We start from the raw sequence: 15,154 nt of genomic DNA on the forward strand, positions 1-15,154 counted from the left end.
GCCGCCACTGAGCTCAAATCTGAATTTGAAAGATATTTATATGTGTTGTTAACATTTTAAGTTTACTAATTTGGCACACAGTGAATGCACATGCCCACACGGTCCACCACGCACACATTTTTTCCTTCAGTCTCTTATTTAATCAATGGAAATAATAAATTCATGCCAAGTGGAAAGTGGCTGACCTTGGTGTAATCTACAGCAGATCATTGAGCAGCGTTCCAATAGATATCAATCGTTGCGCTGTCATCCATCACTGAGTGTGGTGCAATAGAACAAAGGCTGGCTGAAACCACCCGATCAAAGCCTGGAATCAGATCACACCGGTTTATTATAGTCATTTGTATGTGCTGTGGGTTTTACCCAGGGGTTACTGTTTCAATGAGTAAGAAAACAAAGCACCCATCCACAGTCGAAAATACACACATGGGCACAAATATACACATGTGTTCGCACATCTCCCATGCACCCGGCCTGAACTGTGCTTGATCCTGGACAAACAACATGTACAGGCATTACTTCCACTTTATTCTGGGTAGACACTTCGATAAGACTGCACTGAAACCCCCCCCCCTACACACACACACAGTTTCTGCTCTCTAGTTAATTAGTTGGGTCAGTTTTGCCTTGAACTTGAAGGAAGACTTTCCCTTTTTTCCATTCAAAAAGCAAAAACCTAAAAGGTCGGTCCGGTTTTAAGAGGACTCACGGATTGACATGTGATGCATTTAACGTTCATGGGGAGAATCTGATCATCAGGGTATCAGTGTGTCTTATCACACCCTGGATATATGAATCTTGGAATACAACTCTTGGATTTCTTTTTTCCTCAAACAACCTCGGCTGCTGCGGACTATTTTTACCCTTGAGGTGCAAGAGCGCCTCAGCCGACCTTTAGCAGTGTTTCCATCCTAAAAAGCTACTTGATTTCCACTTCATAACAATGACCTGCCCTGTCCTGTCCTGATCCTGTCCCTGTCCACATCCTCCCTATCCTGCCCATCGGTACAATATCTTCCTAATGCTCTTCGTGGGCGGAAAGTCTCCACTGAAAGTTGCAGGTTACAGATATCAGTGAGAACAATGGTCAAGGATAAGCCAGGCATCCAGTCACTGCGCGAAACGGGGACTTCATCATAATTGCTGTTAATAATTACAGTTGTGATAAGCGGCAGAGGTGGCATTTATTGATGGCTAAGCTGTCAGAGGTCCCAGTTGATCTCCTGGAGCGGCAGGAGGACGAATAGAGGAGTGGAGAGTCTGCATTGGAGACAGTTTAGGACACCGTCATGTATGTGGGACATACTGCTGTACTTGTAGAAAGAAAAATGCTACAAAATCCTTGAAATCAGAGGATCTTTAAAAGGAGCCGGAATTCCAGAGGTGCTGGTGTACTTCGGGCTCCGGTTGATCTCGGCGGATCCAGTGCTCTTGTTTCTAGAGCTGAAACAGAGCCTGACACCCACCCCCACCACCCACCACCCTTCCCACAGGACGGTGCAGGTCCCGACCTGGCTCATGTGCCCTGCCTCCATTTGAGGAGCCTGGACCTTTGTTGTTTTCTGTTAACGTTGTTAAGTAAGTGATGTTCAAAGGCAACACAGGACGATCTTCCTAACCCTAATGTGATTATTGGATCTCAGAGCCACATAGAGGGAAGCAGCGGTGCTCAGAGGGAAGCAGAGGCGAGATGATACGACGGGGAGCTCAGCAGTACGTGGTGGCCAGGCCACTGTACTCGGAGGAGTCCTTCGCAGAGCACCACGAGATGGTCTACAGGCACCGCAAGACCATGATGGACCACTTCAAGCAGTACTTCACGTAAGGGGCGTGCAATGCTTTTTGATTTGTCATCGCTGCACAATTTAACACTTGAAGTCTTGCCTTTATGGAGTTTAAGATGATGAATTTAACAGGAGAAGTGGGAGAAGTTAAAGGGTTTAATCCAGGGGTGTCAAACTAATTTTCACTCTGGGCCACATCAGCATCACAGTTACCCACAAAGGGCCGGTTGTAAATGTAAGACGGTGTAAATGTAACTACTCCTAACATATTGGTAAATAGCTGTCTCTGCATTTGATTATTGTTTATTCAAATGTAAAAATATTGTACATGCAGTTATATAAATGGAAAAATATATTTAAGCACATTTCTGTTATTATAACTTAAATCCTTTTAATTTAGAGTTAAGAAACCCACATTACTCTATCAATGATCAAACTATTAAAGAAAATAGCAAAGACAAATATCAAACAAGTTATTACAATAACTTTGTTCAATGCTTAAAATCCTTTCAAGGGTGCGTTTGCACAATCTGAAGTATTACTGAAGTAATACTGAAGTATTTCATGTGTTGTAAAGCCACGTTTAAAGTAGTCTTCAATGTACTCACAATACATTTCCATGTCAAATGTACAGTAACCAGCCAAAGAGCTGCTTATGACTGTGTGTTTAAGTATCTCATAATTTTGACTTTCTATCATAATTATGACTTTCTATCATAATTATGACTTTCTATCTCATAACTTCGACTTTCTATCTCATAATTTCGACTATGGGGATATTTTTATTATCAAGTCTAACTTTAAATTGTTTTTTTTTGCTGGCGGATTCGCGGGCCACATAAAATGACGTGGCGGGCCGGATTCGGGCCGCGGGCCTTGAGTTTGAGACCCCTGAATCAGTCTGTTCTTGGTTCTTGAGTGGTACTTCTTCTACTTTACACACAGTATTAAAACCTACGTTTACTTTAACTTTTGGCTCAATTTCAACTGTTTAACTTAAGGTCAAATTACGATGGTTGATGTGAGAAGTAAAATCAAAGCTCCACTTACTTTAATAGAAAAATGACTAGCACAGCACAATGCATAAGTATGTATATAACACATAAGAGATGTTATTTATTTTTGTAAAGTGAAGAACCAAACGGATCCAGCACATTGTTGATCACCTGTACTCACTTTTGGTCCTCATTCTAAACTCCTAGAGACAAGGACGAGGAGCGTGAAACCTTGCTAGAGGTTTCACGCTCAAGGTTTGGGAAAATTTTTAATTACTTGTGAGATTCTTGAGAGAAGTTGTCCAGTAAGGTAAGTATGCTAACAATGTATTTCTTTAGTTTGTCATAGTCGCAGAAAAAGTTTGAAAAGTGGCCCATCTGACCCCGTTCTCTTTATTGAAGATCTTCAGTCTGTTTTTGTCAAAGATTTCAGCAGGTGGACAAACCTGGAGCTGTAGAGGCAGTGAGTGTTCAACCCACTATCTATTTAACATGGATTTTCTATTTCTTTCTGCTATTGTGCCGTTGCACAGATGTGACGCCAAACGAGCCAAGAACGCGGCTCTGTCTCTCCTGCCGGTCATTGGCTGGATAAAGATCTACCGGATCAAAGAGTGGCTGCTCAGTGACATCGTGTCCGGCGTCAGCACCGGACTGGTGGCTGTCCTGCAAGGTGAGCGTTCGCTGCCTGCAAAGTGTTTCACTTCAAAGCGTCTGAGTGCAAAGTGAAGATTTAAGTCCTTCAAACATATCTTAACAGCTCAAATACAATTCTCTATTCTCACATCAGTGGCATATATGGAAAACAACAGGTAGAAAGTCACACTGGACAATACCTGAGTCTATATCTAATATATATAAATCTGATACCAGTAATCACATTTTGACACAACCTGGATGGGTGATGCATCTCTGCACAGTGTCTAAAAGTCCCAAATTATTGGCACATCATATCTCTGCAGCCGTCCACAGACCAGTAGTTAACAGTGACAAGGACTGTGATGTCAGCGGTCCTTCCACATTGGAAGGAGAGCAGAGAAATTATGCACGTTATGCTGGAAACACACGCCGACCGGCCTGATAGAGAAATGAAGATGAAAGGTTTTTTTTATCAGAGGGCCTCATTCTCACTGCATGACCTAACCAAAGGGAGGAGACAAATGCATCTTCAATCGCATAGCGTTGGTATCGGTAGAAGAAAAAAACCAAAAACTCTATGTGTGTGAACATTCCAAGGGAGGGGAGATCTGTAGAATCTTGTTACTGATTTGCCTCCCACATCATTCATGGGGGTCAACTTGTTTTAATAGAAGAGGACAATTCTTTTTTTCTTTTTACTTCTGCACAGAATCAGCAGCTGTAAATGTCACCTTATAAAAATGAAAGGTAATTAAAAGAATATATGGTAACATTTTTATATTGTATATGTGTTTAAAAAATCTTTGAAATTGTTTGGCTTCAGCCTACATTATTTTGATTTCCCTCCTTATCGGAACTATTTTATCATTTACTCTTGTGTCTAATCTTATAATATATGATAACCACCTCTCTGGTTAGCTTATTACACAAACAAAGCTTTTATTTGTTTTTATATATATATCTATATATATATAAACATAGTAAGTCAGTAGTATACTACTGACTTACTATATTTATATATAGCCTGTAGCCAATTACCTTTAGTTCAGGTTAAGGTTATTTAGCATTTATTATTATTCATTTTAATAGTAATTTATTTTACAATAGGTGCTTTATTAATATTCATAAAATGTGATAATACTAATAAACTTCTTCTATAAATGTACTGTGTATACATGATATATTTCTTTCACATCTTCCAACATACATTTTTAAATTATATCTTCTTCACTACACACATAACCAAAAGCAAAAATCTGAAACATTCTATTTTTACAGGGGCGATATATTTGAAAGAGATCAACCTTTGTTCGTTTTAATTTTCACCTTAGTTTTGTAGGTACTGAAACTATAAGTGCGGGTGATATGGAAACCGTAGCTAGCAACGGTCAGCGACGTCAAGTGAATGTGTGTTCTATGTGCATATCTTTGTGTTCCAGGTCTGGCCTACTGTCTGCTGGCCTCTCTGCCTCCCTGGTACGGACTCTTCTCCGCCTTCTTCCCTGTCATCGTTTACTTTTTCCTGGGCACCTCCCGACACATCTCAGTGGGTAAGGCCACTATGTGTGTGTGTGCGTGTGTGTGCGTGTATTCCCGGCCATAGGTGCTCTCTAAAGGCTACAGCTCTGCTAATCTGCTATTCTCTCTCTCTCTCTCTCTCTCCCTCCCTCCACAGGTCCGTTCCCAGTCTTGTGTCTGATGATCGGCTCGGTGGTCACCAGGATGGTCCCGGATGAGGGTCCGCCCCTCAACATCACAGGCTTTGAAGGCCTCACCAGAGATGAACAGAGAGTCTTGGTGGCTTCTTCTGTGAGCTTCCTCGCCGGTATCATGCAGGTGAAACACACTTTATCTGGGTCTGAGTCTCCTCCCAGATCCATTGTAAACCCTCTGACCACTGAAGTCATAATGTTTTTTTCATATACCACCACATCATCCCCCCCCACCTCTCTGTCTCCTCCAGCTGGGGATGGGCGTTCTGCAGGTGGGCTTCGTTGTCATGTACCTGTCCGACACTCTGGTGTCCGGCTTCACCACGGCAGCTGCGGTCCACATACTGGTGTCCCAGCTCAAGTTTGTGTTAGGGCTGACCGTCCCAGGCATCAGTGGTCCACTCTCGCTTGTATATGTGAGTATGGAGCAGCCTCCTCGCTGTTCATCACTGTCTGCATTCATCTGTTAGACTTTTAGTTTTTTTGGGTGTCTTTCAGACCCTGGAGATCATCTTCAATACGATCACCTCCACCAACATGTGCGACGTGGTGATCTCCCTGGTGATCATGGTGGTGGTGTTCGTCGTGAAGGAGCTGAACGACCGATTCAAATCCAAGCTGCCGGTGCCCATCCCCATAGAGGTTATCATGGTGAGCTACACTGATATTTCTCAATAGCCTGAAGAGTGCCGTCTGTAACAATCATTAATCGGATGAGATCATTTATGACACGCGTTCATGTCAGTTCAAGGAAACAGCTCACATCAGCGGGAGTTAATGAAGATCTCTCATTTTGCCATGAATCCAATGGGTCGGGCCCTGACGACTCGTGTCTTCTCTCCTCCAGACTGTCATTGCATGTGGAGTTTCATACGCGTTTGACTTCAAGACAAGATACGGCATTGATGTTGTCGGCCATATTCCAAAAGGGTGAGACATTTCAGCTAAAAGCGAGGGATTTTGTATGTTATGTGCATAGCAATGCCATCAGGGATAATTAAGCTTGAAGGCCTAGCACCCTCTAGACAATAGGACTAGACCCAGACCGAAATGTTGAACTTGCCATCGGTGCTCCTGCTGTTATCCATCATGCCAAATGATATCAAACTTTTTTCACTTTTTATATTTGTGGTGCCGCAGCTGCAGCCATGTCAATGACACACATAGAAAAATTACATTTCAGGTTTTAAAACGTAATTTTTTTAACTGATGCTCCAGGTGCAGGGATAAATTTCAGGCTTTTGTACTGCAATTTCAAAATCTAGACAAATAATAAAAAAACTAACTACTAGAAGTTAGTTACTGTGTTTTTAAGCATCTCAGTTCCCTATTCATTTTACTTGAGAGATACATGAAAAATTCTCTCTCAAACAGCCGTTAGGGCTCAATGCAACTGCTTCAGGAAAACATTTAGAAACACATTTGTTTCTGGGTCTCTCACTATCTGTCAGAGCCGACTTATTCATGGACCATGACACTCACAGTGCAAAGATAATGAGGGTGTAAAAAAACAGCAATAGACATGTATCAGTATTGGTGTGACACGTGTGTGAACTTTGTTATCTGAGGTGGAATTGAAATTGTTTTTTGTTGACTACTACAGAAACATTTTAGCACAACAGACTTACATCTGTTCTCAGGTACGAGCCTCCAATGGCACCAAACCTGCACATCTTCCAGGAGACAGCAGTGGAGGCGTTTCCCATGGCCATAGTGGGTTTCGCTGTTGCCTTCTCCGTGGCAAAAGTCTATTCTGTGAAACACGATTACACCATAGACGGAAACCAGGTATGCGATAACGCTAAAATCTGCCACGTAAGAGCGTAAAGTAAAAATGTTAAATCAGGATTGAAATGAAAAGTCTGGTTTTCTGTAGGAGCTGATAGCTTTTGGAGCCAGCAACATCTTTGGAGCTTCCTTCAAGTCTTTTGCTGCGAGTACAGCCCTCTCCAGGAGCGCAGTGCAGGAGAGCACAGGTGGTAAGACTCAGGTAAACTACCTCCAAATGCTTATTTACCTTAATCTAAACCTTAATTTATCCTGACCCCAACCTCACTGTTGACCCTTGACCCTAATCGCAACTTTTACCCTTTGGCTGGCGATAACTGTAGGCCTGTGCACAAACGATGTTAACCCTATCAACCCCGAACACAAACCAAAAACATCTTCCCCCAGACAAGTTTTATTTAGATCTGAGACAAAATCCAGTGAGTTTGAGCCAAGTTTAAGTTTTATTGCATTACCAGCATAGAATGTATCTATAGTACATTTACTCACGTACAGTACATAGTAGAATAGATAGGCAGTGAGAAGATGGATACCACTCCCATGTTAGATATGTCACGTTAGCTAGAACTAGCAGCTGATTAGCTTAGCTTAGCACAAAGACTGTAAACAGGAACCAGCGCGATGCTAATTTATGGGTTGGCCTACAAAAACACGTCATCCCTAACACTCTATGAGAACTTTCTTTTGCTAAAATAGATTTTACATAACCGGACTATATAATTATTATTATTATTATTATGACCTCTAGTGTTTGGGCGGGGGGGGGTATGATACTCGACTAATAATCTCATGTGTTTATAACAGGACGGTGAAATAAAAGAGACTTTTATTTTGAGATATAACAAACTGGGACCAACATGTTGCAGCACAGGGAACCAAGTATCTGTAGTTTCACAGACCTGCTCTGTCCTTTTTCAGGTGGCTGGTTTACTGTCAGCTCTCATAGTGATGATCGTCACACTGGCCATTGGATTCCTATTGGAGCCGCTCCCAAAGGTAAATCTCAGATCTTCTACCAACATGCAAGTGGAGTCTTCGGATTCTGGACTGGCTGAAATCTGATCTTTGACCCCTTATTGTACCAGTCTGTGCTGGGTGCTGTGGTCATCGTCAACCTGAAGGGCATGTTGATGCAGGTCAGAGACATCCCGTACCTGTGGAGGAGGGACAAGCCAGACTGTGTACGTTCTCACACACTGACTCACAAAGATAGTTTTAAAAGCCAAACATCTTTGCATTTGAATGTTTATTATAGTATTTTTGTGCTACCGAGAATAAAAACAAAAAGATGCTATATTGCCATTTGTTACCATCATCTACATCCAGGTGGTGTGGCTGGCTACCTGTATTGCAGCCATTTTGCTGGGGCTGGACCTGGGATTGGCTGCAGGCCTCGGTGTGGAGCTGATCAGTGTGGTCCTCAGGGCTCAGTTGTAAGTATCTACTTGATAAATGGAATGTGTGAACTGTTTCCTGAGCAGTTGATATCTTTTCTTCTTTTTTTCCCCAGCCCTCGCTGCAGTGTGCTGGCCAACATCAAAGGAACTGATATCTACAAAGACAGAAAAGATTATGTTGATGTAAGTGTGTGTGTGTGTGTGTGTTCTGTCATATCAGGTGTCTTCTGTAAGTACTGTTTAAGGAATAGTTTAACATTTTAGTATGCTTATTCGCTTTCTGGGAGAGAGTTAGATGAGAAAAATGATACCATTTCCATACCGGCAACATATAAGGCTATGTTAGTTAGCTAAAATACAAGATTTATTATGTGTTCATTAGTGAGCTTCAGAGGAGCTAGTAGGGTTTTTGTTTGTTTTACAGTCTGATGAACTTTTTCTTAATATTGTATCCGGTCTTTGTGCAAAGCTAAGCTAGCCAGCTACTGGTTCTAGCTACATATTTATTGGACAAATATCAGAGTGTAGGATTTAGAGGGTTTTTACATTTTTATTTCATTCATTTTTTTCATTCATTTGGAATGAGCAAGAGGAGGGATGTCATACAAATGTCTTGTAGTTTTTCTGGGAACCAGAGAGTTGATAAGAATCATCCCTGTGCATTTTAAAGTCAAGAGAGTTTAGGTTTGGGTATAATGGTCATTACTCTCTCCAGATATATGAGCCTGAGGGAGTGAAGATCTTCAGGATACCATCACCAATCTTCTTTGCCAACATTGAGTTCTTCAGGAGCAAGGTGGTGGAAGCTGTGAGTACAAAAGCGACAACTGAACTTTTTTTAAATGTGGTTTTAACTCTATGTCTGCAAGCAAGTTTTCTAAGCTTTTTATCATTACTTTTTAAAGGGCCTTTAATCTTCATTTTAACTTAGAGGAGCTGGTCTCCCTTTTTAATCACACCCGTCAGAGTGTCCTGGACTCTGTTGCCCCCTTGAAAGACTAAAAGTCAAATAGAACACCCAGCCCTGACTAAAGAAATCCACCCAAGAATTAAAGAGAGACTGTAGGGGAAAGGAAAAAAACATTTTATGAGATTTGGAAAGATTCAATAGAGATTTAGCAAAAGCAGTTAAAGAAGGAAAAACTTGCTTCTTCTCAAACTTCATTTCAGCAAACGGTTTAGGAGCTTCAATCCAATGAAGCCGACAGGTGGAGTGCTCGATTTGAATTCCTTTAGACCCAAGTGCAGCCTTTGACACAGTAACCATTTGAATCAACCATCTTAAAGCCTGGGTTGGTATCACTGCACTGAGTTGGTTTTATTCTGACCTTTCAGATAGAAGCTATTCAGTCACAATAGGTCATTTCTCGTCCTCTACATCTTACATTACCTGTGGTGAACGGCAAGGCTCAATTTTAGGTCAAATTTGATTTTCCATATACATGCTCCCACTTGGTCAAATCATCCAACGTCACAATGTCTCTTTTCATCGCTACGCAGACGACACACAGATATTCCTTCCCTTGAGACCCGGTGACCCGAGAAGCCTAGCTGCTGTTTTAGACTGCCTTAGTGATATCAACTGTTGGATGGCACAAAATATTTTTATAAGTATTTATTTATTTCTTAGTTTGTATTGATTGTTCTGTTCTTTGTTTCATCTATTGTACTGTTATCAGGGTTCAACTCTTATCTTAGTTGGTCTTGCTTTGTTGGGCCTCACTGTTGAGCTTTCCGTTTTATTGCTTTGTGTTGCCTTGCTTTATCTGTCAAAGCACTTTGTAAACTGTTTTTAGAGGGGCTGTATAAATAAAGTTATTATTAATATTAACTGACTGATGTGATAAAAAGAAATGTCACAAATAACAACTAATGTCCAAAATGCTGAACTTAGACAAGTCAGTTTGCAACACACAATCTCATTCACACCAATGTGTTCCCAGGTTGGATTTAACCCGCTCAGAGTGTTGAGAAAGAGGAACAAAGCACTGAGGATGATCCGGAGACTTCTAAATAAGGGAGACCTTCAGTGGACATCAGTGAGTAATGACTTTGACCTTGTTCAGTGACAACAGCAAAACACTTTCACTCTTCTTCATGCTGTTGTTGTTGTCCCTTCCTGTTCTGGTTTGACATCAATTCAAATCAGCAGTGTAGAAAAACAAGAAATATATATATGCATTAACATATTGATGCCGAAACTCTTTAGTTTAAAAGATTTGGAGAGCGATAGCATTTGCTCAGCAGATGGGGCAAAGTTCACCTCCACTTATCTCAGATACTAGTAAATGTGTGAACCTGATACGATGTGTTGTGCAGACGGTTTGTTGTTTGGTTTACGATAGTCACACCGCGTTTACAACATGCAGGTTATGATTGCATCTGTTGGAGTATAAAAGCTGAGTCTATAGTAGAATATTTCAAAGTACAGTTATATACCTCAATAAGTATAATCCCCCTCCCCCCCTCATGTTTGGGTAAAATAATAAAGTAATCCTATTTGTCCCGAAGTTGGAAGTAGATTAACCTTCCTGAATGTCGAAGGTTGCAATGCTGCCAACACTGTCCCAGGCAGCACTCCTTTGTCTTTCACCCATCGTGTAATGAGATGTGCCGCGGCTGTGTGTGAATCAAAGACAAGAGAGAAAGTGTACGAACTGTATTTCATTCCATTACAGAAAGGCTTCCTGAACACCTCAGGTCAACCCATCAAGGAGTCAGAGGATAAGAGCGACATGGAGGAGCTGGACCTGCCCACTGACTTCAAGGACCTTCCGGCCCGGATCGACTGGAGCGCCGAGCTTCCCTCCAACATCGTTGTTCCCAGAGTGGACGTCCACAGCCTGGTCCTGGACTTTGCCGCCGTCTCCTTTCTGGACATCTCCGCTCTGAAGGGACTGAAAACGGTGAGACATTCGATCACGGCAGCAACAGAAGCAGTTACTTTGCACATTAGGCTATTCTTTTTTTTAATCTATTATTTTCTATCTTTTTTTATTATGTTTATTTTCATTTAATCCATTATATTATTTACTCCAATATAATTATTTTCATTTATTCTAATTTGGTTTATTGTTCGACAGATGCTGAAAGAGCTGATCCGGGTCGAAGTTGAGGTTTACATTGTGGCTTGTGAACGTGAGTATAAAACTACAGTATTTAAAGTTAAAAGTTGCTTTTGTCACTTCCAATATACACGAAAAAATAGTAATTTAAATTTAAACGTGTAAATTATGTATTCAAAGAAAAGCATGCGTATAGCTCCAAGTGTGACTAACCTCCTGCTGTAGCTTACATCCTGGAGAAACTGCATGACTGTTGCTTCTTTGACGACGAAGTTCAGTCGTCAATGTTCTACCTGACTCTGCACGACGCCATGCTGCACATCCTGGAGAAACATCCAGGGTCCACAGAGAAGAAATCGGACTTTAACAGGGTAAGAAAGGGGCGTATTCACTTAGAGAAAGAAAGCATTATACAATAATATTAATGTACGGAGGAGCCTTTAGGGCACAGAATAATAAACGCTTCATGATGCTCTGCAGATTATAACAACGGTCACAGTTCATCACCCTGGAGGCAGCTTGAGGAGCAGAGACAGAAATGTATGTATCATATGCTATACTGCGTGCAATTTGCAATTTTAAAATTTATTTTGATTATATTTATTTTGTTTAATCTAATTTGGTTTATTTTTGTGGGACAAGCCTATTTGATCAACAGACAAAAACTACAAAATGCACCAGACTTGGACATCTTTACACCCAGACATATTCTCTTTTTAAAGTGGCAATAGACAAGTTTTCAACTACACTCGCCCCCCTTCTTCCCCAAACTTTATCAAGGACGTAATATTACAATTTACTCCAGTTGTTCCACCGCCGTTTGCGCTACCTGTACCTGACTGGAAAAACAGAAGCGCTATCCTCCTTGGTTGTGCGATAGCTGGTAGGGAACCAAACTAAATGCTGATGGCATCATTAGCCATTATATGGTGCAATCAACACTTTATTCATACCAATTAGTTAAAGCAAAAAAATGTAAAACTTGTTCATTGCCACTTTTAGTCCCCGTCTACACAAAGATTTTTTTAACAAATCATTTGGTCTCTCGTCCACACGCACATTTTAAGATGTTCATTTTTTTTAAACAGTTACTTTGTATCCGTTTGGACATGTAAAAATGAGCGTTTGGGAAACGATGATGTCATCTCCCCCATGTTGCGCATGCCCACTTCCTCACCTTTTCAGAGTCTTCATTGGCAGGATACCGTTCCTGAAAGGCCGCCGAGATGTCAGAATATTTTCATACAGCCAGACTCACAATCAACGTTTTCTTGGGCTTTCATCGCCTTATATTGTGTTACAACCTGGCTCAAAATAAAACACATTTATTTGAAGGACAACATTAACTAAACAAAACAAACAAGTAGAGTCAGTAATCAGTCATATGTCTGAAACAAACTAAACTAAACAGCAGCCGTGTCAGCCAAGGAAGAGACCCTCAATGTTCAGGTGGAGAGACTTTAAGCTGGAACCTCACCAGGCTCAGGTGTGGCTCATCAGCTGATGATCAACATCCTGAAAGATAGAAAAGAGACAGCAAACAGGACACAGACCCCTGGTGGAAAGGAGGGTTCATAACAATTGCAAAGTGACTCTAAGGAGCAACTCCACCTGGTCGTCCATCCACACACGAGTCAATTTTAGTTTTCGCCATGGCACCAAATATCAAGTTTGTACAAAAAAAGAAACAATTAGCTATTGCTTTACTTCTTATAGGGTATAGGACGTATCGTTGACGTAGCCTTTATTGCCACCTACAGTCGTTTTTGTGTTCTTGTGTGGACGGAGATCTTTTGTAATACCAAAGTTGTGTGGACAGAATTTTATTTTAAAACATAGAGGAAAAAACTCGGTTTAAAAAAATATCTGGACTGGACAGGACCTAAATGTGCCACTTTAAGCTGTGATGGAACACATCTTCAATAACTCTGAGTGCCTTCTTCACCCACAGGCTGCAGATCCAGAAACCAGGTTCTAACTTCTGAATGAGAAGACGAGGATTTCTGAAAAGAAAACACCAAAACCAAAGACCAAAAGAACCCCACAGACAAAAAGAGTAATTGTTTTACAGATTATGCTGTAGGCTGCAATACACTGATGTAGCGAATAACGCGATACTGTTTTTATACATTTGCTGATCTAAGTTTACATATACAGTATCTACCAGTGGTGGGCCGTCAGGGCCTTCAAAGCCTTCTCTGCTGGCCTAAACAGAATCACAAAGTTATAGCTATTTTATAATTTAATAATTGTTCATAAATACACTACATGTATTATAATATTGTCCCCATTATCTTATTTTCTCATTGCACAGCTACTGTCTTCCTCAGTTGCTCTGCTTCCAGTGCAGCTTGTTTTAAGTAGAGCTTTTATCCAATCAGATTTCACCTCTGTGTCTCTAGGTAAGAAGAGAGGCAGAGGCCTGCAGACTCTCACGTGCATCCCTTTGCACTTTAAGTGAATGGGGACGATATCGTTGATTGTCATAGTGTTCAACCAATCAGATCTTTAGTTTGACATGTTGGGCGTATTCTTTGACGTGCCAGAGCCTGCTAGCTGGCCTACAAGTACGTCAGCATTACGTGCAGCTCAGTGTGCAGGTGCAGCTCTGCAGTGAGGTGCAGCGTGTGCTGTGATTGGTCAGTGGGCGAGCACGTGACTATTGTGAAACTAAACTTAAGGAAACAGGCAATGCTTAGTTGGAGTAGTAAGAGTTCAAATTGAAAGATATGGAAGAAATTATGATTTTTGTTTTTGCATTTTGCTTGGTGTAGTTTATTATTATTTTACCTGCTTTGTTTTTTTAACACTCAATGGCTGAAGGAGGAGAAACGGATTAGTGAGTTGGGATTTAACCGTGAGATGAAACTCCTTGTCAACAAAGAAAGGAGGATGGAGTTTGTCTTTAAGTCAACTGCGTTTGTTTTTACATCTAATATCTGAATGGCCCTTGAGTGTGTAGCAGAATGCGTGTTCCGCTGCAGGTCTGCTGGGTTGATTTGTTGCTCTGTTGTCATATGAATATATGTGACTGGTTCTTGTGAGTTTGTTGTTGTCATTGTGTTAATTATATAGATTTAGACTGTATGCATTGTCCGTTAATTACGAAGCATAGCGTCATGCGTGGAGTTATTGTTTGTTAAGCTAGTTTAGCGTAGCCTCCCAGAAGCCTCAGCTGTCTTTTGTTTTCTTCCGGGTTCAGAGGTCACAGCCCGTCGTCTCCTACGTGAGCACAGTCCACCGAAAACATTATATTTCCCACAATTTAAGCTTCTGCATTTTCCAAATGCACTAGTATTATTCAAACGTATTGTTCGGTTTGTAAGCCTCGTACCGAACGGTTTAATACGAATACGTGATGTTACACCAATGGAAAAAATAACCGTAGCTGTGGCGTCATAATGAGGTCATTAGGAGGTGTTTCAGCTGCAGGACAGCACTGAAGGCCCAGGTATAAAATGCACGGCCCGCCACTGGTATCTACTGTAATGTAAAAAGAAATTCCATGGTATTGATGTTTTTTATACTGTATGTATAATTGTACTGTATATAGTGGATTTGTAGGAAATGTAGATGCAATATATTTTACATGTTGTATAGTTATATTTTATGATATTGAGAATAAATACTGGCACACTGTTCTCTAAAGTAATGTGAAAAAGATTGAGAATAAATCTTTCATCACCGTAAATGATGGCCTTCAATGTTTCTGTGTATTTGTATTTGTAAGTTTACTGTGTTGCACTGGTTTGTTGATTAACGTCTAACCTCGTT

General features: G+C 41.0%; 1 protein-coding gene and 1 long non-coding RNA gene across 2 annotated transcripts; one reads left to right on the forward strand and one right to left on the reverse strand.

Moving 5' to 3' along the window:
* The first annotated feature begins 1,219 nt into the window (after window positions 1–1,219).
* On the forward strand, window positions 1,220–13,570 carry LOC116395716 (chloride anion exchanger-like). Its single transcript, XM_031869793.1, has 20 exons — window positions 1,220–1,821; window positions 3,313–3,452; window positions 4,858–4,968; window positions 5,094–5,254; window positions 5,382–5,546; window positions 5,629–5,781; window positions 5,978–6,060; window positions 6,771–6,918; window positions 7,007–7,120; window positions 7,837–7,914; window positions 8,004–8,099; window positions 8,245–8,351; window positions 8,429–8,498; window positions 9,031–9,123; window positions 10,259–10,354; window positions 10,994–11,221; window positions 11,399–11,453; window positions 11,606–11,751; window positions 11,861–11,920; window positions 13,332–13,570. The coding sequence occupies exons 1-20, from the start codon at window positions 1,691–1,693 to the stop codon at window positions 13,356–13,358; spliced, it is 2,262 nt and encodes a 753-aa protein (XP_031725653.1). The 5' UTR covers window positions 1,220–1,690; the 3' UTR covers window positions 13,359–13,570.
* LOC116395720 (uncharacterized) lies at window positions 10,962–12,817 on the reverse strand. Its single transcript, XR_004213543.1, has 3 exons — window positions 12,558–12,817; window positions 11,594–11,703; window positions 10,962–11,212 (listed from the first exon to the last, which is right to left on the reverse strand). It is a non-coding gene; the product is annotated as an uncharacterized LOC116395720 (long non-coding RNA).
* Window positions 13,571–15,154: the final 1,584 nt, after the last annotated feature.

This window comes from Anarrhichthys ocellatus, unplaced genomic scaffold (assembly GCF_004355925.1).
Source record: "Anarrhichthys ocellatus isolate YVR2014 unplaced genomic scaffold, GSC_Weel_1.0 scaffold49, whole genome shotgun sequence".
Classification (NCBI taxonomy): Eukaryota; Metazoa; Chordata; class Actinopteri; order Perciformes; family Anarhichadidae; genus Anarrhichthys; species Anarrhichthys ocellatus.

Coding starts and splice junctions, on each gene's coding strand:
- LOC116395716 (XM_031869793.1), top strand. CDS start 1,691: ATGATACGACGGGGAGCTCAGCAGTACGTGGTGGCCAGGCCACTGTAC. Junction 5,547..5,628: donor GTCCACTCTCGCTTGTATAT/GTGAGTATGGAG, acceptor GGTGTCTTTCAG/ACCCTGGAGATCATCTTCAA. Junction 7,121..7,836: donor GCACAGGTGGTAAGACTCAG/GTAAACTACCTC, acceptor GTCCTTTTTCAG/GTGGCTGGTTTACTGTCAGC.